Source organism: Conger conger, chromosome 7, assembly GCF_963514075.1.
Source record: "Conger conger chromosome 7, fConCon1.1, whole genome shotgun sequence".
Taxonomy (NCBI): Eukaryota; Metazoa; Chordata; class Actinopteri; order Anguilliformes; family Congridae; genus Conger; species Conger conger.
In genome coordinates this window covers 61,077,783-61,102,680 of record NC_083766.1, presented here as the reverse complement: position 1 = coordinate 61,102,680, position 24,898 = coordinate 61,077,783, and the positions used below count along the sequence as shown (strand labels likewise).

Here is a 24,898-nt window from a genome sequence, read left to right as displayed (position 1 = left end):
TCAGAGGGAAAAAATAGAGGATGGTTCAAATTGTGCGATAAATGATTGTCCTCAGGACAGCAAAGGAAAGCCATTGTAGGTCATCACCTTAAGTGTCTGAAGTTGTGGAAGGGTATGGAGACTAATAATGCTGTAACTAAATGATAATTGTTTATACCACCCCCTGAACCTCAACTTTACAAGTATGTTTGGAAAAAGTCTGTTTTCTTTTTTCTGTAGAACAATGTTTTAAAGACATAGTTGTGAAAATACATTTGAAAAATATTATTTGGGTAACTTGGTAGTACTTGGTAGTTTTGCCTATTTTGGCAAGACAGTGGATTTGAAAAACTTCACAATATTTGTGCGAATATCTTTCATGGCCATGCCATAGATGATTGGGTTGACCGTGGGGGGCACGATGACAAAAATAATGGCACAGAACTTCTTGATGTTGGGGCTGACCCCTTGTAACCTGTACGTCAAGATAATGTTTAACACGGCGATCTCAAAGAGGATATAAATGGTGAGATGGGAGGTGCACGTCTGTATGGCCTTGTTCCGACTGTTTTTCTCCTGCTTGACGACACATGCTTTGAGGATCTTCGCATAGGAAAAGGCCATGATTAAAAAGGTGCATGATCTCAAGGTCCAATTTGCACACAGACCGTAGATGATATTGATGGGGGTGGGGAAGCACGCCAGCCTCAGAATGGATTGGTCGCTGGAGTAAACGTGCTTGATTAACGTCCCACACAGCGGCGTTCCCACGTTCAGAATGAGGAGGATCAAAATTAGGACAACTGCAATGAACCAGGCCAGAAAACAGAGTAAAACCAGCCTCCTTGTGGTCATGATGGAGTGGTAGTGCAGCGGTTGGCAGATGGCCACATAGCGGTCGTACGCCATGGCTGCCAGAATGGTGGGGACGGCCAAGCCGTAGGTGTGCAAACAGAAGGCCTGGACTATTGCAGCCACGTAGCCGATGGACTTGTCCCCTGTCAGGAAGTTGGACATCAGCTGGGTCATGGCTACTGTGCCCCCGAGCAGGTCGCACGCTACCAGGTTGCACATCATCATGTACATGGGCTTGTGGAGCTTGGCGTCAGTGGCAATCACCGTAACCACGGTGAGGTTTCCCAGCAGCATCACGGCGTACACGATAAACGTGACCACAAACAGGGGGTACCCCTGCTCCCTGGTTATGTCAAAACCTTCCAACCTGAACACAATGGGCTGCTTCAGTGGTACTTGCGACATATTTTCCATCTCTGTCATCAGTGCCAGATCCTGAAAACCGTAATTCACGAGTGATCAGAGAAATCCCATTATAGCTGTAATAACATAACATCTTCTCAGGTCTGCTCTAATGATCTGCATTGTTACCAACCCTCACAAGGTATCGTGTAGTAGTTGTCCTCATCTTGAAACAGAGTAACTGAAACAAATTCTATGGCTGTACTTTGAGTGGAGTAAAGGCAAAGTCATACCTGTCTCAGGTGTCAGGTGGGCAGTCCACTCTTCCTGATGGGCTCTCAGGTTTTATCCTGCACTTTAGGGGCCCTCCCCTCTCTGTCCTGTCACTCATTTAGGCAGGAGAGGACCGCCCCCACACTCAGTGATGATGTAATGAATTGAAACACGGGTGATGCTGCTTCTGACATATTACTGCAGTGTAACATGCAGCCTAGGGAATCAGAGCCACAGGTTCAGCCTCCCTGTGAGATAGATTATTACTGTAGTAGTGTGGCATATCTGTTCTTGTCCTGGTTCAGCATTTGCTATCAATGTTCACCTCAACAGGAAAAAACAGACAGTTCATATAAAACTGTTCCAAATTACTTTCAGTCAAAAGTTAATTCAAAGCATTTATTTTCTCACGAAATATCAAAGAACAAACCCTACATTAAAAAATATATTATATTCTTCAGTTTGATGGACAGTTTGCCAACTTGCTCAGTTTCTGAATTGATTTATTATTTCACTTTACAAGACGTCCACCTAATACTAAATCATCATAAGTCATGCACAGACATTTAGAGGGCAGGTTAAGCAAAAAAAGGGCGTCTGCTCACGCTCTTCACTCAAGTCTCTTCAAATTTCAGTTCACCATGTACCCCTACTAGAATCGGGCCGATAATCCGTTTATAGGCTACTGTACGTACCCATATTAATATGCATGAATAGAAAACTGCTAATAGCTCCCTGGTATTTATAATTTGGTACCGAACGAAAGGTAGGCTACATCATTGCCTGTAGGGGGTGCATGCGCACATTCTTTCTCGAGTCGTAATATTCTAGAAAGTGCCGTTAATAAACCCGATGTAATGAGCACGAACTTGCGGGGGAAAAGTGAATAAAAATTGTGAATATTTTGTAGCTAATACATTGAATCACTCTGTAATTTCACTGTTAACAATATTAATAAGTATTGTTTTTGTTTGCCAGATCGGTTTACTTCACGCGCTCATACATGGCAGTTGGCGGCAGTTTGAACTGTCAAAATTATGACTGTATATTCGCTGGATACTCGGTATGTCCAGCCTTATAAGTCCAAAGTCCCTGGTTACTTTTGAATAGTTTCAATGGATTTTGACAATAGACATGTCAGACTTCAATCATGTTAACGCTCTTGAGCGTGCGTCTACGTTTAAGTAGCAAATAACCGTGTTGTATCCTTCTAACGTAATTTACATCGCAACTGAACTGTTGGGTCACGCGGAATCACCGATAGCGGCCAAGAGAAATTAATGACGATTCAGAAAATGTATAACTTTTAAAGGTTTAAAACAATCCTATGGTGGGACTTTTGCCATTTATGGACGGTGCGACAGAAATTTTTGGTGCCGTTGAACGTAATCGAATGCTTTTATTTATCGTTCGATAAGTGCCGTTAAAAAGCAAATTGTATGGCTTTGTGCTTTTCGCGTATGCTAGCTACATCACGCTAACCTCGTACAGGAACCAACAAAGGCTTAGAACACGCTAGCACTTAGTTATTGTAAGTTTGATCACCTCTACTGTGAAGTAAAAAAAGTGGACAAATTACGTTTTCTGTGAGAAATGTATTGGCGAACTCACGTGCACACAGCGGTCTACATTATAAAGCTCCACTTTGCCCTCCCTATCGTAACATAATACAACCGTTTGTTTCCTACCGAAGTGTGGCAATTATGCTGTAATTGTCAGAAAGACGACGTTGCAAGGTGAGTGTTTAAAGCTAAATTGAGATGAGTTTGTTCTAGCTAAAACTGAAGTTTAATGGCATTGCGGTAACTTTAGTTAGCTAGCTAGCTTTATTAAACCTACTAAAATGGCTAGTCGAATAGGCTAAAATACTTTTAAGCTCCGCTGTAAGTTATGTGTAATGTTACACTGCAAAACTAGCTATCTATCTATAGCCATGGGTTACAGTGTCTTTTCAAAGGTTATTCAATCTGTGAAGTATGGAAGTTGATTGACAAAATGAGAACTAATTTGCTAGAAACTGGAATTAACACTCAGTATAAAGATTTGGAATAGAGATTTACCTGAAATTTGTATTGCGCTGTGCAGATCGATATTTTTCCCTTGGTTATTCACCATTGGTTCAACTCCTAGATAAAGATGGCAAGCCTGTACTGGTGAGAACACTCAATGCAGTGTGGCCATGTGCACTCAGTGAGCACTTTATTTTGAATTTATTAGACTTATCTTTTTGACTTATTGGTCTGCTGCTACTGTAGCCTATCCTATTCTCACTGAGTGTATATTCAGTTTATACTAGAATAACATTATGATAGTCCTGTATGGATATTTGTGTTCTTCCTTTATAGGGTTTATGTGTCCTTGTGTTTGTAATCATTTACATATGTTTCTCCAGTGACACCCACAGTGAAATTCACTCCCTCATAGCCAGTAGAGATGTCTGCACATTGACCATAAACCTGAGCCTCCTTTAAAATAAAAGTGTTTCCCAAGATGAGTGTATTCATCGATTTCATGGGCTGCACGACAAAAATAATAATTGTAATTATTTTCATTGATATTGTGATTGCGACTATTTAATGTGATTAATGGAATTACAATTAAATACCTATTCTGTGGTGCAGTTCTGCACACACACACACACACACAAACACACACACACACACACACACACACAGAAAAACTTTCTTGATCTGCTGACTGACAGCCTCATGCTGAAATTTGTTCCTCAATGTTACATAATGACTCTTCAGCCTCTTGATTTGATAGTGTGTGATCTACGAAATGGAGGCATTAATTAGATATTATGAAACTATTTATTTCAAAGGCCAAATTGTAGGATGTCGTCTGGAGGCTCGACATTCCTCTTCTTGTAATACGGTTGGCGCTGACAGTCATCCTCTCCAAGCCTTTGGTCTGCCACAGTGTAACAGTGTGCTGACATGCTAACTGGCTTTCGTTCTCTTTTGCGAGACAAATTGGTATTTGTTCAGAGCTGTACAGAACACTAGGTGTTGAATGTGCGTTAGAGAAAAAACAAATGACATCATATAAAAATACACTAGTCGATTAAATAAATACAGTAATTGCACAAATGGGCAATTAGTGCAGGTATATGGATGAATTGTTTTTATTGTTATTGTATAATATTCTTTGAGTTTTGAGTTTTATTTAATAAGTAAATATATATATATATATATTTTTTAAAGGCGGCTAAATATGCTTTTACATTGTGCAGAAGGTTCATCAGGGGAAAAAAGTTGGAGTATTGTGCCAGAAATGTTGTGATGAAAACAAAAATTGTATTTTAAAAATGTTATTTGGAGAGCTCAGTACTCGCTGGTTTCCCTATTTCAGCAAGACAGTGCATTTGAAAAACTTCATAATATTTCTGCGAATGTCTTTCATGGCGATGCCATAAATGATTGGGTTGACTGTGGGGGGCACGATGATGAAAAGAATGGTACAGAACTTCTTGGCGTTTGGGCTGATCTGTTGCAACCTGTAGGTCAAGGTAATGATGAACACTGAGGTCTCAAAGAGGATATAAATGGTGAGATGGGAGGCACATGTTTGTAAGGCCTTGCTCCGACTGTTTTTCTCCTGTTTGACGACGCACGCTTTCAGGATCTTCACATAGGAAAAGGCGATGACTAAGAAGGTGCTCGTACTTACGAACCAATTTGCACACAAATCATACGTGTTGTTAATGGGGGTGGGGGCGCACGCCAGCCTCAGAATGGATCGATTGGTGCTGTAGACGTGCATTATTAACGTCCCACACAGCGGTGTTCCCACATTAAGAATGAAGAGGATCATGATCAGTAAGACCGCAATGAACCAGGCCAGAAAACAGAGTGCAACCAGCCTCCTTGTGGTCATGATGGAGTGGTAATGCAGCGGTTGGCAGATGGCCACATAGCGGTCGTACGCCATGGCTGCCAGGATGGTGGTAGTAGCCGCTGCGTAGGTGTGCACGCAGAAGGCCTGGACTATTGCAGCCACGTAGCCGATGGACTTGTCCCCTGTCAGGAAGTGGGACATCAGCTGGATCATGACTACTGTGCCCCCGAGCAGGTCGCACGCTGCCAGGTTGCACATCATCACGTACATGGGCTTGTGGAGCTTGGTGTCCCTGGCGATCACCGTAACCACGGTGAGGTTTCCCAGCAGCATCATGGCGTACACGATAAACGAGACCACAAACAGGGGGTACCCCTGCTGCCTGGTTATGTCAAAACCTTCCAACGTGAACACGATAGGCTGTTTTAAAGGTACATACGATGTATTTTCCATCTCTGCCATCAGTGCCTGAAACCCATAGAAAACCGTAAGAAATTCACATGTGATCAGAGAAATCCCACTGCTCAAATTCCATTATACAAACAACTCCCTAAACTGTCGTTGGCACTACTCTGGGCTTCATGTTGACAAATAGCAATAACAGACTTCAAAGGCAATCGAAAGCCTAAAATCAAAACTTTATGCTGGAGGATTTCTTATATCTGCACCAAGGAAGCGATTGAATTAACCTGACTATTCAGAAGTGAGAAACCTACCGTCCAATTACTTTTGGTCCCCTAAAATGGCGGGGAGTACATATACAAAAGTGATGGGATTCCTACACACATCACCCGATATAGATGCCAATACCCTCAAATTAAGTCTGCACTTTAAACTCACATTCGTTGTTTAATTTCAAATCCAGAGCCAAAATATAAAAAATTGTACCAACTGAAATTGATAACTGTCCAAATGCAAAGACTGCTCTGTAGCTGTAATAACATCTTTACTTCTCAGATCTGCTAGAATGATCTACATTCTTTCCTGTGCTCACACAGTATCTAGTAGCTGCTCTCAGCAAAGTAACTGAAACATTCTATGGCTGTACTGAGTGGTGTAAAGGCGAGGTCATACCTGTCTCAGGTTTCAGGTGGCCAGTCCTCTCATCCTGATGGGCTCTCAGGTTTTATCCTGCCCTTTAGGGGCCCTCCCCTCTCTGTATTGTCACTCATTTTGGAGACAGGAGAGGACCGCCCCCAGTCTCAGTGATGATGTAATGAATTGAAAGATAGGTGATGCTGCTTCTGACAGATTACTGCACTTGTAAATCGCTTTGGATTAAAAGCGTCTGCCAAATTACAAAAATGTAAAAAAATGTAAATGTACTGCAGTGTTAACATGCAGCCTAGGGAATCAGATCTGATGTAATACACTGAAAAAAGTCCTCCATGTAGAACTTTTCAGAATCATTGATATCATTGGGTTTGTACTTATGGACCCCTCTTCAGTTCAGACCACAGGTTTTTGATGGAATTCAAGTCTGGAGACTGAAATGGCCACTGCACAACACAAATTTTTCTTTTTCGCCCACGGTGGCTGGGGCAGAAAGCCAATAATTCAGTTCAGGTCACTCACTCACTCAGGGACGCTGTAATGTAGGCTGTTGTAACCCACATGTGACTGCTCACAAGCCGCCTGTTACGGATCCAGCATGTCCGTGGGGAGATATGTCTAGAAATTGATTGGAATGTGGCAAATTTATAATGGCATCGCCATTAAAGATATTCGCAGAAATATTCTACGTTTTTATATAAGTTTTTCCAAATGCTGAAATATGTACCACCCACTTAATGTTTATAAAAAACTTTTTTTTACATTTTTTTGGTTTGTGAAGGTTGGCAAATGTTTGGAATGTCAAGTCTACAGGCACCATCCTGTCCTACAATTTGGCCTATTAAGGAAATACAGCTTAATAATATCTAATTACATCAATGCCTCTGTCATAATGAATGGTAAATTGCTCCAAGTGAACAAAAGCAGATTCTCATTATGTAGATCCCAAACTGCCAGATCAAGAGGCTGAGGAGTCATTGCAACAGTTTTTATATACTGTATATCGTGTTTATATTATATGCCATTATTATGAGTAGGCATATTATGACCGGTCCACAATTGTAATTTAAATTAAAGCTGCAAGCAGGGTTGAAGGGGGGCAAGTAGTCCAGCAGGGGGCAGGGTCATCATGGCAACTTGATCAGATCATGTTAAATGTTTTATGTCATTTGACCTAAGTAATAGTGACCTATGTAAATGAGATGAGCTCATGTCTTGTTTAGGGCATTTGCCTTTGATTTGGCTGTAATGGATGAATGTTTTTGAAAACAAAAATGCATCACAGAAGTTTTTTGAGGGTTGGTCTGAAGATGATCTGTGCCAAGTTTGGCAAAGATTGGACAAAATATGTGGGTGTTGAAATGTTTTTAAACATTTTGATCAAGTCCAATATAGCAGCCACATCAAGGTTGTCATGTCTCAGCTTTGGGATTTACGAAGGTATCAACATAAGTAAGAATCTGTTTTTTTTTTAGCAAAATACTTCAACAGTTATTAGCCGAGATGCATTTTTGCTTATAGCAGTGCCTCCTGGTGGTCAGATGACACCAAACATTTTCCACATCCTCAGTCAGGAGTCCTGAGTCCATATACCAAGTTTGGTATCAACACATGAAAGCATTGCTGAGATGTGCCCTCACGGCTTTGTTGCCTGTTAAGAAGAAATGATTTTGAAAATCTAAATCAAAACATTGACAAGAAAAGTTGCCATGCCTCAGCTTTGGGACCTCTCACAGTATCACCATAATAATTACTTTTTTAAGGTTGCTGAACTATGAGGTCACTCCTATTTGCTGACTTTCGTTTGGCTGTGATGGAATAACGCTTTTGAAAATCAAAAATCCATCTGATAACTTATGTGAGCCCAAATCAGTGTGCCAAATTTGAAAATGTTTTACCATACAGTTCTAGGGGCTGCAATTCACACCCTAGCCAGAAGAAAAAGATGACGATGATGAATAAGAAAATGTAGAAACACTCAAATCACAGAGTCACCGATAGTGGCCAAGAGAAATGAAAGACGATTCAGAAAATGTCACTTTTAAAGATTTAAATAGATCCTATGGTTAAATTTAAAATTAAATCTACAACACAGTAGTGTGCAAAACATGAAGGGATCTGAATACTTTCTGAGGTCACTGTACAGTGCAATCCATAAGTATTTGGACGGTGACACATTTTATGTTTTCACTCTGCTCTCTAACAAACCAACGATTACTATTATACCAATGACTAAAGTGCAGACTTTTAGCTTTAATTTGACATCCATATTTGGTGAACAGTGTAGTAGTTACAGCCATTTTTATACATAGTCCCACAAATCTTTCCAAAAGTAATTGGACAATTGGCTACTCAAATATTTATCAGATGGGTGTGATACGATTCATTGTTAGCTCATGCACCAAAGACCTAGCAAAAGGTCTGGAGTTGATTCTTGGGGTGCCATCTGCAGGCTTATCTCTGAACATGAGGTCCAAAGAAATGTCAGGGCAAGTAAAGCAAGCCATCATTAGGCTGAGAAATCTGAGTAAGTCAACCACTTAACCAAAAAATGTGGTGTGTCAAAATCAACTGTTGCAATGGCAACAGCAATGGCAAATGACCTGGCAGACCATTGAAGATCAGTGTAGTGGATGACAGAAACATCCTTTGAATTGTGAAGAAAAATCCCCTTGTAGGCGTAGATGTGTCAAAGATGACCATCAAGAGAACATTTCGCCAGCATAGCCTTCGAGGGTTTAGCACAAGGCCCAAACCACTGGCAAGCCTTGGGTATGGAATGACCAGGTTACAGTTTGCAAAAACATGCATTAAAAACCTGGAATTAAGTCTCATGGACAAATGAGACAAAGCTCAACCGGAGTGATGGAAAGAGGAAAGTGTGGAGATCCATGATCCACCCCCCACTTCTGTGAAACATTGTGGATGTAGTGATATGGCTTGGGCATGTATGGCGGCCACTGGAACTTGCTCACTTAAAGGTATACAGAAAGAAAATCATCAAAACTGATTGGACACCTCATCATGCAACCGGACAATGATCCAAAAAGTACAGCTAAAGCAACCATGGAGTTTTTTTCGGGCCAAATAGTGACCATTTTGACACAATCATCTTTCATTGTTTAAGCGAGTTACATATAGCCTTAACAGACGATTTGTGCACAAAGTAAACAAAATTAGAGCTCTGTAGCCTACAGCATGATAAACTATGAAGGCTGCTAAAGGCATATTTTACATGGCTTGGCGTGGCTAAATCCTAATAGAAAACATTGTGTTGTCTTTTCCAACATTTGCAAGTTGTCCAAAGTTTGGCTTGAATGATTGTTTCATTGAGACATATGTGGTTTAACATGTTTATTATGTTGTCCTACCTTATTTAAAATGTTCTTGTACTCCTTAGTACAACTTATCCAGACTAAGCAGTGGAGGTTGACTGATGTGGATGAGAGAGCTGGACCAAATGAATGATGTCTGTTGCAAAGGGATTTTATAGGGAGTTTTATTTGTGCTGTGTGTTGTGTGTAGGGGGAAAGTGTGATTTGTACTGTCCATTAGCCTTGACTATTGGTCTATTTGTGTATTGGGTTAGGAATGCTGCCACTGGCCTTGACCTAGGCATTGGCCTCAGAACTGGAGTTAGTCCCCAGGCACTCTTCTGTGGCTGTTCAACGCTCCAAAGTAGGAAGGATGGATCAAATGTTGAGTACAAATTACCCCACAGGGTTCAATAAGGAAATAAAGACAAGAACAAAGTTAAAATGGGTACAATGAAAACATCAAAAGACTGGAAGAAGAGCAGACTCCGTCACTGAGTGATAAACAAGGGAACTTGCATACACAGGCAGAAATAATGATCACAGGGATGGTTCACTAAGGAGGACAAACACATACTCAGTCCTATGTTTCCCTCTGGTGGCAGGCAGTAACGATGACTTAATGCCTTGTGGGGCCTCTGTTGTGTTGGGGGTGCTGGTGCCAGGCATAGACTGTAAGGTGCAGGTATGATGTGCAGCACCAGAGGACATGCATCAAGCTATCTCTGGGCTTCTCATGGTTCCACTGCACCTTTGACCACTCTTACAAAATGTAAAAACATTTAAGCCAAATATTTGAGTCAAATTAACTTGTTCCCCCTCTGCTACAATCCAAATCCTTACAGAAGTTAACATTTCTGAGACTTTGTGCTGTTCTAAGCCTGCTTTATTTTCATAATGTTTGTCGTTAGGGTTTCCAAAATAAATGGTTTACCACAGAGCTGGTTGTTGGGATTTCAGGGATTATGTTTATTGTCATGTCGTAACTGAGGACCCAAGAGAGATGTACCTGTGTGAACCCAAGATAGGTAGCAGGATTAACAGTGAAGTGGTGCTTTAATTACAAAATAAAGCACAGGTCGCAAACAGATAAAATGAAGACAGCAAAGCACAACTAGAGACTTCAGAATACACAGTGATTAACAAAAGGCATGTGGCTCCCAGACTAAGCAGCAATCAAGGAAGCTGGGTCGACCACCTGTGAAGCCATTTGTCCCAAATATTGTGGGGCCCTGAAATGGGGGGGGGGGGGGGGACTGTATATAAAGTACTGTTATTTTTGCATGGTGAAACCAAAATGTATAAAAATATGCTGTAATAAAAGCTGAAGACACATGAATTGTTGATGAAAAATATAACATTGTGCAAGACCTATGGTGCACACTGTATATATCTATGACAGTGTGGAGCTTTAAATTTAATTAAATTTTTAAAGTCTTTAAAGTCTAAGTGCATCCATTATACTGCACTGCAGTTAGCTCAGAGAATTATTGCTGCAGGGTTACTTTCGAATGAAGTATCTGTACAATCCTTGCCTTTAGTTCCTTGGTCTGCATGGCGTATATGATGGGATTCACTATGGGAAAGAGCATGGACACCACCGGGTGATACCTTTTGAGGATCTTGATACGTTCCGAAATGATGATGATGAAGCCGGAGCAGAGCATGATCATGTAGAGCAACGTTTCTCAACCGGGGTGCCGCGGCACCCTGGGGTGCCGTCTGGCTTTGTCAGGGGTGCCGTCAAAAAGTTCTAGAAAATACATATAACATTATGTAAAATGATATATGCTGACGTTGATATAAATAAAATGAATTTAAATGCACCCATACGATAGTGAGCCTAAACTAATGCTCTGCCTCATGTCAAAATTGGTCTCACGTGCCCTGCAATAGGCCTATCACAATATCAATGCTCTGGTCAACGTAACCAACGAGACTGCGTAATTAGCCTGCATTGTTTTTTTTCTCTCTCATTACCACGAAAAATATAAACAAGCTAGTAGTGAAAAAGTTAGCAATGGAACGGTTTTTGAAAAGAAAGGCTCCAGCTCCAGAAGCAGACATTGACTCTGAATCTGAATCGACTTCATCATCCAGTGTTAACTCTGCAGCAAAGGTAGATGCCAGCAGCAGCAAGACAAAAAAAACACAGTATGACGACAATTACCTTAAATATGGCTTCATCTCTAGTGGGGCTCCGTTGTGCCCTCTCCCTTTGTGCTTAGTGTGTGGCATGAGACTGTCAAACCAAGCGATGGTTCCGAGCAAACTTCTGAGGCACCTGACAACAAACCATCCTTCTCTAGCCAAAAAGGAAGCAGAGTATTTTGTCCGTATGAAAAACCAACACAGCCAACAGGAGAAAATAATGATGAAGTGTGCAAAGGTGTCAGAGAAAGCACTGGAGGCTAGCTATCTTGTGGCCGAGATCATAGCTAAAGCTAAAAAGCCCCACACAATTGTGGAGACAATCATATTGCATACATGTACAGCCATCGTCAAGAAAATGCTAGGCCCACAAGCAGCAAAAGAAATAGCAAAGGTCCCGCTGTCGGACTGTACAATAGGAAGACGAATCAACGATATGTCTGCGGACATTGAAGACGTGGTTCTGGAAAAAATAAAGGCAAGTGCAAACCACTGCCTGACAAAACGACTGGTGAAGAGATTTACCATGTGACAACTGAATATCTTGAAAAGGGCGGATTAAGTTGGAACAACTGTATCAGTATCTGCACCGATGGTGCGGCTGCCATGACAGGCAGTGCCAAGGGTTTCATCAGTCGGGTCAAAGCGCGAAACCCAGACGTGCGAACGACCCACTGCTTCCTTCATTGGGAGGCACTCGTTGCAAAAACGCTGCCTAAAGAACTTACTGATGTGCTGGACAGAGCGGTGGACATGGTTAATTTCATCAAGGCGCGGCCGTTAAAGAGCCGTCTGTTTTCGATTCTATGCGAGGAAATGGGAGCAGAGCATCAGAGCTTACTGCTACACACGGCCGTTCGCTGGCTTTCACGTGGGAAGGTTTTGAGCTGACTGTACGAGTTAAAAGAAGAACTCCGAACCTTCCTGGTAGCAGATAAATCTGCATACGCAGAGCTGCTTGCAGATGAACGATGGTGCGCAAAACTCGCATACTTAGCTGACATTTTTCAGCATCTCAATGAACTGAACGCTAAAATGCAAGGCAAAGAAGAAAACCTTCTCACATCGTCTGATAAACTGCGTGGCTTCAGATCTAAGCTCACACTCTGGCGTTCCTTTGTGGAACGGGGCAGCCTTGAAATGTTTCCCTTGTGCAGTGAGCATTCAAACAGTAGCACCCTCTCTGACCTAATCACTCAGCATCTCAAAACTCTTGATGAGAGATTTAGTCACTATTTTCCATCGGAGTCTTATGCACAGTTTGATTGGGTCCGGGACCCTTGGAGTTCATGTGCACTGGAAAGCTCAAAGGACATGCCACTGCCGGCACAGGAGCAACTGGCAGAGATCAGGGAAGACCGCACATTAAAAATTACATTTCAAGACATGGCTTTGGACAGGTTTTTTGATATCATTGGAGAAGGAGTACCCAGTAGCTTCAAGTAGCGCCATTTCTATTCTTCTACCATTCTCCACAACGTATTTGTGTGAACTGAGCTTTTCCAGCCTAACCTACATCAAGAACAAGTACAGGGAGCGACTGAGGGCTGTGGACCAGGAGCTCCCTGTTTGCCTCTCATCCATTCCTGCCAGAATAGCTAGGTTGTGTGCATCGTCCCAGGCTCAAGTCTCCCATTGATGGTAAGTCACCCCTCTCTCTCTCTCTCTCTCTCTCTCTCTCTCTCTCTCTCTCTCTCTCTCTCTCTCATGCGGTGTGTGTAGGCCTATGTGTGTGTATTTGTGTGTGCATGCGCGCGCACTCAGAGGGATGCAGAGTGTAGTTCTTGTATATCTTAGACTGGGGTGCCTTGAAATTTAGCATACTTTTTAAGGGTGCCGTGACTGAAAAAAGGTTGAGAAACACTGATGTAGAGGACCAGATGGGAGGCGCAGGTCTGCACAGCCTTTTTGTTGAGCTCCTTGTTCTTTGTGGAGACACAGCTGATCAGGATCCTGAAATACGTGAAGGCCACACTGCCGATGGATGAGCTGAGCAGGGCCACAGTGAAGGTTAGTCTGTAGATGTTATTGATGGTTACATCCTCACAGGAGAGCTTGTATAGGGATGGGTTGGTGCAGCCATGGATAATGACAGAGTGGCAGCGTTTTAGCCGTATTGTGAGGCCCAGTGGGATGGAGATCAGGGTTATCGATGTGCTCCATGCGGACACAGTCAGCTTACCCACCATGGTGGGTCTCATGATGGAGGTGTACCTCAGAGGGTGGCATATGGCCACATACCTGTCAAAGGCCATGATCATCATCACCGTGTGGCAGGACGTGCCATAAGTGTGACTAAAGAAGGCCTGGGAGACACAGTGAGGGTAACTGATGAGGTTGGTGGAGACCACCCTGAACATCAGCTGAGGCAGAACCACCGTCCCTCAATCACCAGGATGGGACTGTTGTTGGTCAGGTTATTCATCCCAATTTTCCTGTGCAATTCTGTCAGACTGCAAAAGCAAAAAACAAAAACAGCATGTTTATATACAATATAGTACACTCACTGCAAACTTTTAGGAACACCTGTACACCTACGTTTTCATGCAATTATCTCACGAGCCAATTTTGTGTCAGCAGGGCAATGCATACAGTCTCGAGAGTTTGCAGAGAATGATGTGGGGGAAAAAGTTAGCAGCATTTCTGTGGGCAGAAACGCCTTGTTAATGAGCAAGGTCTGAGGAGAATGTCCAGACTGGCCAATGCTGACAGGAAGGTGACAGCATATCTGAACACACAACGCATTAAACCTCATAGTGCATTATTTTTTATAAATTAACAAAATCCAAAGTGAGTGATCAGAAGAAAAATCTAAATCAATTCTTCTAGGTACACTTGCACAAAGTCAGGGATTTTCTAGGCATATATTAAGGTATGTGATTAACCAATTATACCACACAGGAGGTAATGATCATCAATTTAATATGTGGGTTGAAACACAATCATTAACTGAAACAGAAATGGCTGCGTAGGAGGGTAGAAACTGGGTGAGGAAAAGCCAAATTCAGCTTCCAAGGTGAGGTTGCTGAAGACAGTTTAATGTCAGAAGTCATACACCATGGCAAGACTGAGCACAACAACAAGACATAAGGAAGTTATACTGCATCAGCAAGGTCTCTCCCAGGCAGAAATTTCAAGACAGACAGACAAGCTCTGTTGAAGAAGCACAAAGAAATGGGCAGTGTTGAGGACTGTAGATGCAGTGGTCGGCCAAGGAAACTTAGTGCAGCAGATGAAAGAAACATCATGCTTACTTCCCTTTGCAATCAGAAGATGTCCAGCAGTGCCATCAGCTCAGAATTGGCGGAAACCAGTGGGACCCAGGTGCACCCATCTACTGCGTGGAGATGTCTGGTTAGAAGTGGTCTTCATGGAAGAAATGCGGCCAAAAAGCCATACCTCTGACATGGAAACAAGTCCAAGCGACTCAACTCTGCACAAAAACACAGGAACTCGGGTGCAGAAAAATAAATGGCAGCAGATTATCTGGACTAATGAATCAAAATGTGAAATATTTGGCTGTAGCAGAAGGCAGTTTGTTCACTGAAAGGCTGGAGAGCGGTACAGGAATGAGTCTGCAGGCAACAGTGAAGCATGGTTGAGGTTCCTTGCAAGTTTAGGGCTGCATTTCTGCAAATGGAGTTGGGAATAGTCTCCTCAATGCTGAGAAGTACAGGCAGATACTTATCCATCATGCAATACCATCAGGGAGGTATCTGATTTGCACCAAATTTATTCTGCAGCAGGACAACGACCCCAAACATGCAGCCAATGTCATTAAGAACTATCTTCAGCGTAAAGAAGTACAAGGAGTCCTGGAAGTGATGGTATGGCCCCCACAGAGCCCTGATCTCAACGTCACCGAGTCTGTCTGGGATTACCTGAAGAGGCAGAAGCATTTGAGGCTGCCTAAATCCACAGAAGAACTGTGGCTAGTTCTCCAAAATGTTTGGAACAACCTACCTGCCGAGTTCCTTCAAAAACTTTGTGCAAGTATACCTAGAAGAATTGATACTGTTTTGAAGGGTGGTCACACCAAATATTGATTTGATTTACATTTTTCTTCTCTTCATTCACTTCTTCTGTTCATGCATTTTGTTAATTGATAAAAAGAAACTATTAACATTTCTATTTCTGAAAGCATTCTTATTTTACCACATTTTTTCCCACACCTGCCTAAAACTTTTGCACAGTACTATATGTAAATGCTCCTGTAAATTGCGGTCCTGTTTAAACTGATCAATACATCAAAAGGGATTTCAGTATCAACTAAATGTACATAAGTAGGCCTATTATACCTGAACTTTATGTTCTGAAGAACATAAAGTTTCATCCTGATAGGAAACTTTCCACCTTCCCACCGTGTCCTGTGCTAGTCCCCAAGAAGCTGAGGATAGGAAGCACCTGAGCATGTTTGCGTTGCACAGGCGTGTGGATATTCTGGGGCCAGTGTGTTGCACAGACGCAGAAGGAGGTGTCTGCATGAGCCTCATTAAACAAGTCTGCTTGGTTTATGAAGATACACTCTATAAAGTGCACCAAGCGCCAAATCTTATAATAATGTAATTGCATTTACAACAAATGGCAACAAAGGCCCAAGCTGTTATGTATGGTTCAGAAGACCCAAACACAGACCAAGGGATATTCAAAAACATCTTTATTTCAGTCCAAGTCACAAGCCAAGAGATCACGAGACACAGTGCCAGATCGAGATGCAAAAGGAAAGTCGTAAAAAAAAGCGGGTCAGAAATCCAGGAAATCTAAGGTACAAAAGGGCTAGGCAAAAACTAAGTTGACGAAAGCAGAAATGAAATCAGAACCAATAAATCAGATGGGCAAACGAAACCAAAGGACAAGGCAAACTCGAAAAACAGGCAAAGGGGTGTCTTCAAGAATCTCAAAATAACATGCTTACTCGTAATCGGCACTAGAATTTGATCAATGTTCTGACAACTAGTATGACTGAAGACAGGGTTTAAATACACGAAGGGAAGAAACAAGCTTGGCGTCGCAAGGGAGTGAGGAGGGCTTAACAAATACACAACAGGTGAGAACATGAATGGGTGGTAATAAGGGGGAAAAGGGGGAAATGAAAAGGCGGACTGGATACACACAGACCCACATGCAATACAAATGGCTTCGGATTAGGGAGTAGACAATTGCACAGAGTTAAGAGACGTAGTGATAGCAGAGATCAGGTGCGAACACTTCGCTGAATCAAAGCAAGTAATTAGTGATAGAGCAGAGAGGCACAAACAGCAGAATCGAAACTGGACATGACGTTGGTATGTTTACGTGATTAAATTCTAATTACCCAAAACTAGTGAGACAGACAGAATATAATTAGTACTGTACAAAATCTACAGTTACTGGTATATTAGTGCTATCTACAACATGAAATGGAGAAAAGGCAGGAAGTGAGAAAAGCGAGATTGTGATGGAATCGTGGGAAACTGGAAAATTCCGAAACCACCCGAATGGTGAAGCATGCAGACAGGGGAGTGACTCGGGCTCAGAAGCATACAGACACAGACACACAGGGGAAGACAAAGGCAATGAACTGTAATGGATGAACAGATAACCAGATCAGAAAATAATAAATAACAAGAAATAACAAAAGGTGTGAACAAAATTTTTTTTTTTTTTCTTAGTGTCTTTCAGGCACATTTCAATTGTCCAGAACAAAAAATTTGGTTCCTTTCAAAAAATAAAAATAAACGGCCAAAAAATTAGGAACACCGAAAAAAGGAAAAGACCAAAAAAAGAACCGGCCTCCACGTGACAGCGTTCGTCCGTCTTTGTCCGGGGCTGGGCCACTCCTGGCCTCCGTGTCTCCCCAGCCTCGGTAATCAGCTTTACAGCCCGTCCGCCCTCCTTAGGTGATTCTGTCTAGGATTTAGAGTGGGATAGGTTAACTGGTTTTACAGCAGGAGAGATATGCTCACGTGAGTCTCCAAGTTAAGTTTCGGTCGCGGGGTTTCTTCCCGGAATTCGGCCACATTTTCCAAGTGGTGGCTCGCTCGTCTTTAGGCTGAACTCTTTAGTCCGCACGCGCTTCGCCTCTCTCCGCCTCTGTCGTCAGCCCCGCTCTGTTCTCCAGCCCGGCTTTTTGTAGCGTACTGCTCTCCTCTCTCATTCGGCTCAGCTGTGCCTCTTCACTCAAAATTGGTTAGAGGTTTGCATTCCGCACGCGCCTCGCCCCTGTGGTGCTGGCCTTGGTGCTGACTCTCCCAAGGTGCGGCTCTATTTAAAACGGACATAGGGACATATTCGCCGTCAATTACTTTACCTAGCTCCTGACGTCGGCGCACTGGCTGTTCCACTCCGGTGGTCTATCGATCCCTGATCGGGCCACCACAAAGCTATGACTTCTACGCACTATTCATTGCAAACTTCATTGATCCTTTAACTAATAAAGTGCTCAATGAGTGTATATTATAATATAATATTCAATGTACACATTCATTCAAATAATTCTGCCACTCTTTTAAGTCAAAATGAAATATGAATGAATTCAATGAGAAAAGCATGAATTCAACCATGTTTTTCTTCATTTTTGCACACCATATGAACAATTTAGAGCACTTTTGAAATTTGTTTGGATCCAACTTAGAAACTGAAATTCCAAGCAGACATTCCACTGAGTCAATCAGGTAGGCCCTTAGCCTTTTCTTCATTATTCAAGTTCAGGAAGCAATGTCACAGTCAACACAGTTATCACCTACCCCAGTGAATGTGTGGATGTTGTGGCGCTTGAGTTGTTCCTCTCTCTGTTACATTCAACCTTTCTTATTTATAGGAGATTGTGTTCCCCTGAGAAGCTAGCATGAGATCAGTTTTGAAAATGTGACCAGCCACTTGTTGTACATGAAGAGGAAATGGAGGATGTCTGTTACTATAGACACCAAGATGCAATGCATCAAGTAGCATAATATCCAAGAGAGAGCGCTTATGCATGCATGCTCTGTGCATGTCTGCAGTCATCTATAGAACATGTGTTAGAACAAAACATGACTCATCTTGAACTGTCAGAACTGGGCCCTGGCAGTAACACAGTATGCCACTGAAGAATGGAGTTGTTTTATATGTCTGCATTTTCTGCATAGGCTGCGTGATTTCTGTTGTGTGCTGCACTTGCGATTGGGCAGAGAATTTATGTATTCATGTAGCATGTTGCGCAGGTTGAACACACTATGTAATCACATATCTGTTATAAAATATACAAGTTTTTAATATTTATTTATTGATAAAGGATGCCCGTCTCATCAAAGATCTTCCCATTATCTCTTATCAAACTGCTCCTTAAAAAGTACAGCAGGAAGTTAACTGCCCTGCTGAAAAAACAGCTCAGCTGGTAGCTCAGATCAGGCCAGCTCCCAGCTCGACATGGTTCAGCTGATTGGCCAGTTCAGAGCTTGACATGGTTTGACTTTTCAAGCTGATGTAACTGGATTTTACAGCGAGGTAATATCATACAAATGGCCAAGTCACGTCACCATTCAACCAATCACCTGTGCAGTGTATATGGGCAGTGGTTGGTAACTTAAGTCTTATTTTGAGGAGGTATGGTACATCTTCATGGACATGGTCTGAAACCTTCACACTTGCTGTACATTCCGCACAGTCCCACAGTTGATGCTTTAACTTGTGGAAGAACCTATGCACTTGTAAGTCGCTTTGGATTAAAAGCGTCTGCTAAATGACAAAAATGTAAATGTAAAAATGTCCCTACGCAGACATATAAAACAGCCTTTCCTCGTAAAATAGGGGAGATGTGCTATGATAATATGGAGTTAAAAATGTGCAATTTGTTGTATTTTATCAAATTATTAAATTATATTACATAGAGAAGAGCCCAAGTGATAAACAAGTTGGTCTGCAACTTCTATCAAACAGTGTATACATACATTTTAAAGCTTATAGACAATAAAACAATCGATACATTATGTTTGTTTTATCTCTATATAAAATGCACACAAGTCACTCTTTCCATTGATATAAAAGAGGACAGGAACATCCTCTAAAGCAGTGTCAAGATGCCTGGAAGTGCATCCAGTATATATTACCCAGCAGTACTTCCACTTTTAATTCTGTGATTACTGCAGCTGGTTTACTTTTGAATGAAGTATCTGCACAATCTTGTTCCTTAGTTCCTTGGTCTGCATGGCGTATATGATTGGGTTAATGTTGGCAGGAATGATGTGAAAGAGAATAGCCGCCATTTTTCGGTAGCTGTTGTGGATCTGGAGACGATGCGAAATGATGATGAGGAAGCCAGACCAGAGCATGATCAGATAGAGGACCAGATGGGAGGCGCAGGTCTGCACTGCCTTTCTGTTGAGCTCCTTGTTCTTTTTGGAGACACAGCTGATCAGGATCCTGAAATACGTGAAGGCCACACTGCCAATGGATGAGCTGAACAGGACCACCATGAAGGTTAGTCCGTAGAGATTATTGATGGTTACCTCCTCACAGGAGAGCTTGAACAGGGAGGCGTTGTCACAGTAGGCATTCAGAATCACGGAACGACAGCGTGATAGTCGTACGGTGAGGCCCAGCAGGATGGACACCAGGGTTATCGATGTACTCCAGGCAGATGCAGTCAGCTTAGCCACCATTGCAGGGCTCATGATGGAGGTGTACCTCAAAGGGTGGCATATGGCCACATACCTGTCGAAAGCCATGATCATCATCACAGTATGGCAGGATGTGCCATAGGTGTGGCTGAAGAAGGCCTGGGAGACACACAAGGAGTAGCTGATGGACCTGTCGGTGGAGACCACATCGAATATCAAGCGGGGCAGAAGCACCGTGTTTCCCAGGACGTCGTTGAAGGACAGGCTGAAGAACAGCAGGTACATTGGCGTCTGCAGGCTCCTATCTATCATTATAAGTAGCATGACCCCTATGTTTGTGGTCAGGATGATCAGGTAGGTGACCAACAGCAGGACAAACACTGGGTAGATGAAATGATGGGGGACATCGATTCCCTCGATCACTAGGATGGGACTGTTATAAGTCATGTTATTCATCCCGATTTTCTTGTGAAATTCTGTCAGACTGCAAAAGCAAAAAACAAAAGCAGCATGTTTATATACAATATAGTACACCTGTACACCTACATTTTCGTGCAGTTATCTAATCAGCCAATTTTGTGCCAGCAGTGCACTGCATATAGGTCATGCAGGTACTGGTCAGGAGCTTCTGTTAATGTTCACATCAACCATCAGAATGGGGAAAAAATGTAGTCTAAGTAACTTTGACTGTGGAATGATTGGTAATACCTGACAGGGTGCTTTGAGTATCTAAAACTGCTGATCTCCTGGGATTTTTATGGACAAGAGTCTGCGGAATGGTGCGGAACAAAAATCAAAGCTGACAGTAGTAGTAGGTAACAGTAACACAAATAACCACACATTACAACAGAGGTATGCAGAAGAGCATCGCTGAACACACTATGCATGAAACCTCAAAGGGGATAGACTACAGCAGCAGAAGACTTAATAAGTATAAAATAAGTATTAAATATCTAATGAGGTGCTCACTGTGTATAAGTCACGTTAGAAATCCATTAATATGCATGTTTGAAAAAAAGTGACAAATTATGAGTGCTTCTTCAGTAGGCATCTTTTGCAGGATCTTCCTTTCCATCTACTTGGTTGATCATCTAACACTTTTTTGTCATTTTCTGGCCAGGCCCAAATTTGGCATTGTATTTTTTTTTTTTTTTTTTTTTAGTTGACTTCATTTTGTTTGTGGATGTTCCCACTAGTATTTCAAGTTTGGATACCTTAAGCGAAGTAACGCTGATGTAGGAAGCCAACAAAATAGGTTTTATTGTGAATTAAGCTTCTTTGAAATTATGAAAACATGCCAAGACATAGTAGTGTTTGTGCATCAGTATGACAATTATACCTTTGGTACTACATAAAGTTGAATTCTGATTGGAAACTTTCCACCTTACCACCTACTTGGTAGAACATGGAACACGTTTTGGTAATTTTCTGGCCGGACCCAAATTTAGCATTGTATAATTTCTGAATAAATGATCTATTTCACTTAATTTTCCTTGTGGCTGTTTTTAACCAAAATATCTACTAGTCATAGAAGTTTGGAAGTCATACACCAAGTAGAGCATTTGTAGTAAGCCATCAAAAATGGAAAAATAATTGCCAAGTGGCACAATTTAGCATTTTTGAACGACCATAACTTTTTGTCTTGGAATTACAGTTTATAATTCCTCAACAATTGAAAAACATCAAATCCATAAATAGCAAAACATTCACATAGAGCAGTCATGAACAAAAACAATAGCCATAGTGAGTGTAGTTGTGTTCTTCAGGGTATAGAAGAGGGATATTGGGGGTGGGGGTTATAACTGTATTTTGTAAATTCTGTCTGAACTTCCACATACTATGGAACAGTTCAAACATTAAACTGGAGGAAAACAAGATAATCAGGGTGTTTCCCAGTTGTCTGCACTGGATGGACACATTGGGCAAATAGGAGAGATGCCTGGAGGGCGACAGCGATATGTTTTCCGTGTCCTGTGCTAGTCCCCAAGAAGCTGAGGATAGGAAGCACCTGAGCGTGTAGCATTGCACAGGCGTGTGGATCTTCTGGGGCCAGTGTGTTGCACAGACGCAGAAGGCGGTGTCTGCGTGAGCCTCACTCAACAAATCTGCTCGGTTTTTGAAGATACACTCTGAAGTACGCCATGCGCCAAATCTTATAATAATGTAATTGCATTTACAACTAATGGCAACAAAGGCCCAAGCTATGACTTCTATGACACTATTCATAGCAAACTACATTGACATGTTTTATAGAATTTATACAAAACTCCAATTCAGAATTAATCAGGATAACCCCTTTCAATGTTGAATCCAGTTGTGATTATTTACATGATATGTAATGATATCATATTAAATTTACTCATTCATTCAAATAATTGTGCCACTCTTTTAAATCATTAAAATATGAATGAATTATAAAAACAAAACATGCTTTACAACCATGTTTTTTCCTCATTTTCACACACCATATGAACAATTTAGGGCACTTGTGAAATTTGTTTGGATCCAACTAGGTAGGATAGGTAGGCTTAACCCTGAGACTTTTCTTCATTATTCAAGTTCAGTAAGCAATGTCACAGTCAGCACAGTTATCACCTACCCCAGTGTGGATGTCGTGGCCCCTTTGTTGTTCGTCTCTCTGTTCCTCTCTCTGTTACATTCAACCATTCTTATTTATAGGAGATTGTGTTCCCCTGAGGAGCTAGCATGACATCAGTCTTGAAAATGTGACCAAGCGCTTGTTGTAAATGAAGAGGAAAGGGGGGATGTCTGTTGCTATAGAATCACCACGATGCAATGCATCAAGTAGCAATAGATCTGAGAGAGAGCACTTATGCATGCATGCATGCTGTATGGTAAAACATTTTACCATCAAGTTCTAGGGGCTGCAATACACACCCTAGCCAGAAGAAAAAGATGATTATGATGAATAATAAGAAAATGTAGAAACACACTATATGCCTATGCAGCTTCGCTCCTTGGCCCCCAATTAAACTGCAAGCAGGGTTGACATATTCACACATTTACATAACTCTGGGATCACACGGAGTCACTGATAGCGGCCAAGAGAAATGAAAGACGATTCAGAAAATGCATAATTTTTAAAGATTAAAATCGATCCTATGGTTACATTTAAAATTAAATCTACAACACAATAAAGTGTGCAAAAAGTGAAGGGGTCTGAATACTTTCAGAAGCCACTGTACAGTGCAATCCATAAGTATTTGGACAGTGATACGTTTTTTGTTTTCACTCTGTACTCTAGCAAACCAACAATTACTATTATACCTATGACTAGAATGCAGACTTTCAGCTTTAATTTGACATCCATATTTGGTGAGTGTAGTAGTTACAGCCCTTTTTATACATAGTCCCACCCAATTTTAGGGGACCAAAAGTAATTGGACAATTGGCTACTCAAATATTTATTGGACAGGTGTGATATGTTTCATTGTTATATAGGGTGGCCTGTAGCATAGTGGTTAAGGGTAAATGACTGGGACACGCAAGGTGGGTGGTTCTAATCCCGGTGTAGCCACAATAAGATCCGCACAGCCGTTGGGCCCTTGAGCAAGGCCCTTAAGCCTGCATTGCTCCAGGGGAGGATTGTCTCCTGCTTAGTCTAATCAACTGTACGTCACTCTGAATAAGAGCGTCTGCCAAATGCCAATAATGTAATATAATGTTAGTTCATGCATCGAAGAGCTAGCAAAAACCGCTTAACCAAAAAATGTGGTGTGTCAAAATCAACTATTTGGTACATTAGAAGCAAGGAATAGTGACCAGATATTTTGACAGGATACGCATAAAATCATCTTTGACTGTTTAAGCAAGTTACATGTAGCTTAAACAGATAATTTGTGCACAAAGTAAACAAAATTCCTGCTGTAGCCTACAACATGGTAAACTCTGAAGGCTGCTAAAGGCATATTTTACATGGCTTGGCGTGGCTAAATCTTAATTGAAACATTGTGTTCTCTTTTCCAACACTTGCAAGTTGTCCAAAGTTGGCTTGAGTGATTGTTTCATTGAGACATACTGTATGTGGTTTAACATGCTTATTATGTTTTCCTACCTTATTTTAAATGTTAGTACAACTTATCCATACCAAGCAGTGGAGGTTGTGTTGGGTTGACTGATGTGGATGAGAGAGCTGGACCAAATTAATGATATCTGTTGCAAAGGGATTTTATTGGTTCTGTTATCTCTTCCCACGGCTTTTCTTATCATTCCTACGCTGATGACACCCAACTCTTCATTTCCTTCCCCCCCGACACCCAAATCACCACACGGATCTCTGCCTGCTTGGCTGATATCTCTGCGTGGATGACTTCCCATCACCTGAAGCTCAACCTTGCCAAAACTGAGCTTCTCTACATCCCTGCTAAGTCCTCTCCGTCAGTCGACCTCTCATTGACTGTTGAGGACTTTGTAGTTTCCTCCTCCCGTACGGCAAAGAATCTTGGGGTGACTCTTGATAACTGCCTCACCCTGGCTCCACAAGTATCCTCCACT

The 24,898-nt window shown here is 41.8% G+C and overlaps 4 protein-coding genes across 4 annotated transcripts; all 4 read right to left on the bottom strand.

Moving 5' to 3' along the window:
- Positions 1-300: 300 nt before the first annotated feature.
- On the bottom strand, positions 301-1,248 carry LOC133133575 (olfactory receptor 52K2-like). The gene has a single exon (XM_061249675.1). The coding sequence runs from the start codon at positions 1,246-1,248 to the stop codon at positions 301-303; it is 948 nt and encodes a 315-aa protein (XP_061105659.1).
- Positions 1,249-4,794: 3,546 nt separating this feature from the next.
- Positions 4,795-11,329, bottom strand: LOC133133574 (olfactory receptor 52K2-like). The gene is made up of 2 exons (XM_061249674.1): positions 11,192-11,329; positions 4,795-5,757 (listed from the first exon to the last, which is right to left on the bottom strand). The coding sequence occupies exons 1-2, from the start codon at positions 11,327-11,329 to the stop codon at positions 4,795-4,797; spliced, it is 1,101 nt and encodes a 366-aa protein (XP_061105658.1).
- A 2,271-nt stretch (positions 11,330-13,600) lies between these two features.
- LOC133133573 (olfactory receptor 1M1-like) lies at positions 13,601-15,403 on the bottom strand. Its single transcript, XM_061249673.1, has 2 exons — positions 15,373-15,403; positions 13,601-14,190 (listed from the first exon to the last, which is right to left on the bottom strand). The coding sequence occupies exons 1-2, from the start codon at positions 15,401-15,403 to the stop codon at positions 13,601-13,603; spliced, it is 621 nt and encodes a 206-aa protein (XP_061105657.1).
- Positions 15,404-19,903: 4,500 nt separating this feature from the next.
- On the bottom strand, positions 19,904-20,839 carry LOC133133571 (olfactory receptor 1496-like). The gene has a single exon (XM_061249672.1). The coding sequence runs from the start codon at positions 20,837-20,839 to the stop codon at positions 19,904-19,906; it is 936 nt and encodes a 311-aa protein (XP_061105656.1).
- Between the last annotated feature and the right edge of the window lie 4,059 nt (positions 20,840-24,898).

Coding starts and splice junctions, on each gene's coding strand:
- LOC133133574 (XM_061249674.1), bottom strand. CDS start 11,329: ATGATCATGCTCTGCTCCGGCTTCATCATCATCATTTCGGAACGTATC. Junction 5,758..11,191: donor TGCAGACCAAGGAACTAAAG/GCAAGGATTGTA, acceptor TATGGGTTTCAG/GCACTGATGGCAGAGATGGA.
- LOC133133575 (XM_061249675.1), bottom strand. CDS start 1,248: ATGGAAAATATGTCGCAAGTACCACTGAAGCAGCCCATTGTGTTCAGG.
- LOC133133573 (XM_061249673.1), bottom strand. CDS start 15,403: ATGCTTCACTGTTGCCTGCAGACTCATTCCT. Junction 14,191..15,372: donor TTGCCTGCAGACTCATTCCT/GTACCGCTCTCC, acceptor CTGGTGATTGAG/GGACGGTGGTTCTGCCTCAG.
- LOC133133571 (XM_061249672.1), bottom strand. CDS start 20,839: ATGAATAACATGACTTATAACAGTCCCATCCTAGTGATCGAGGGAATC.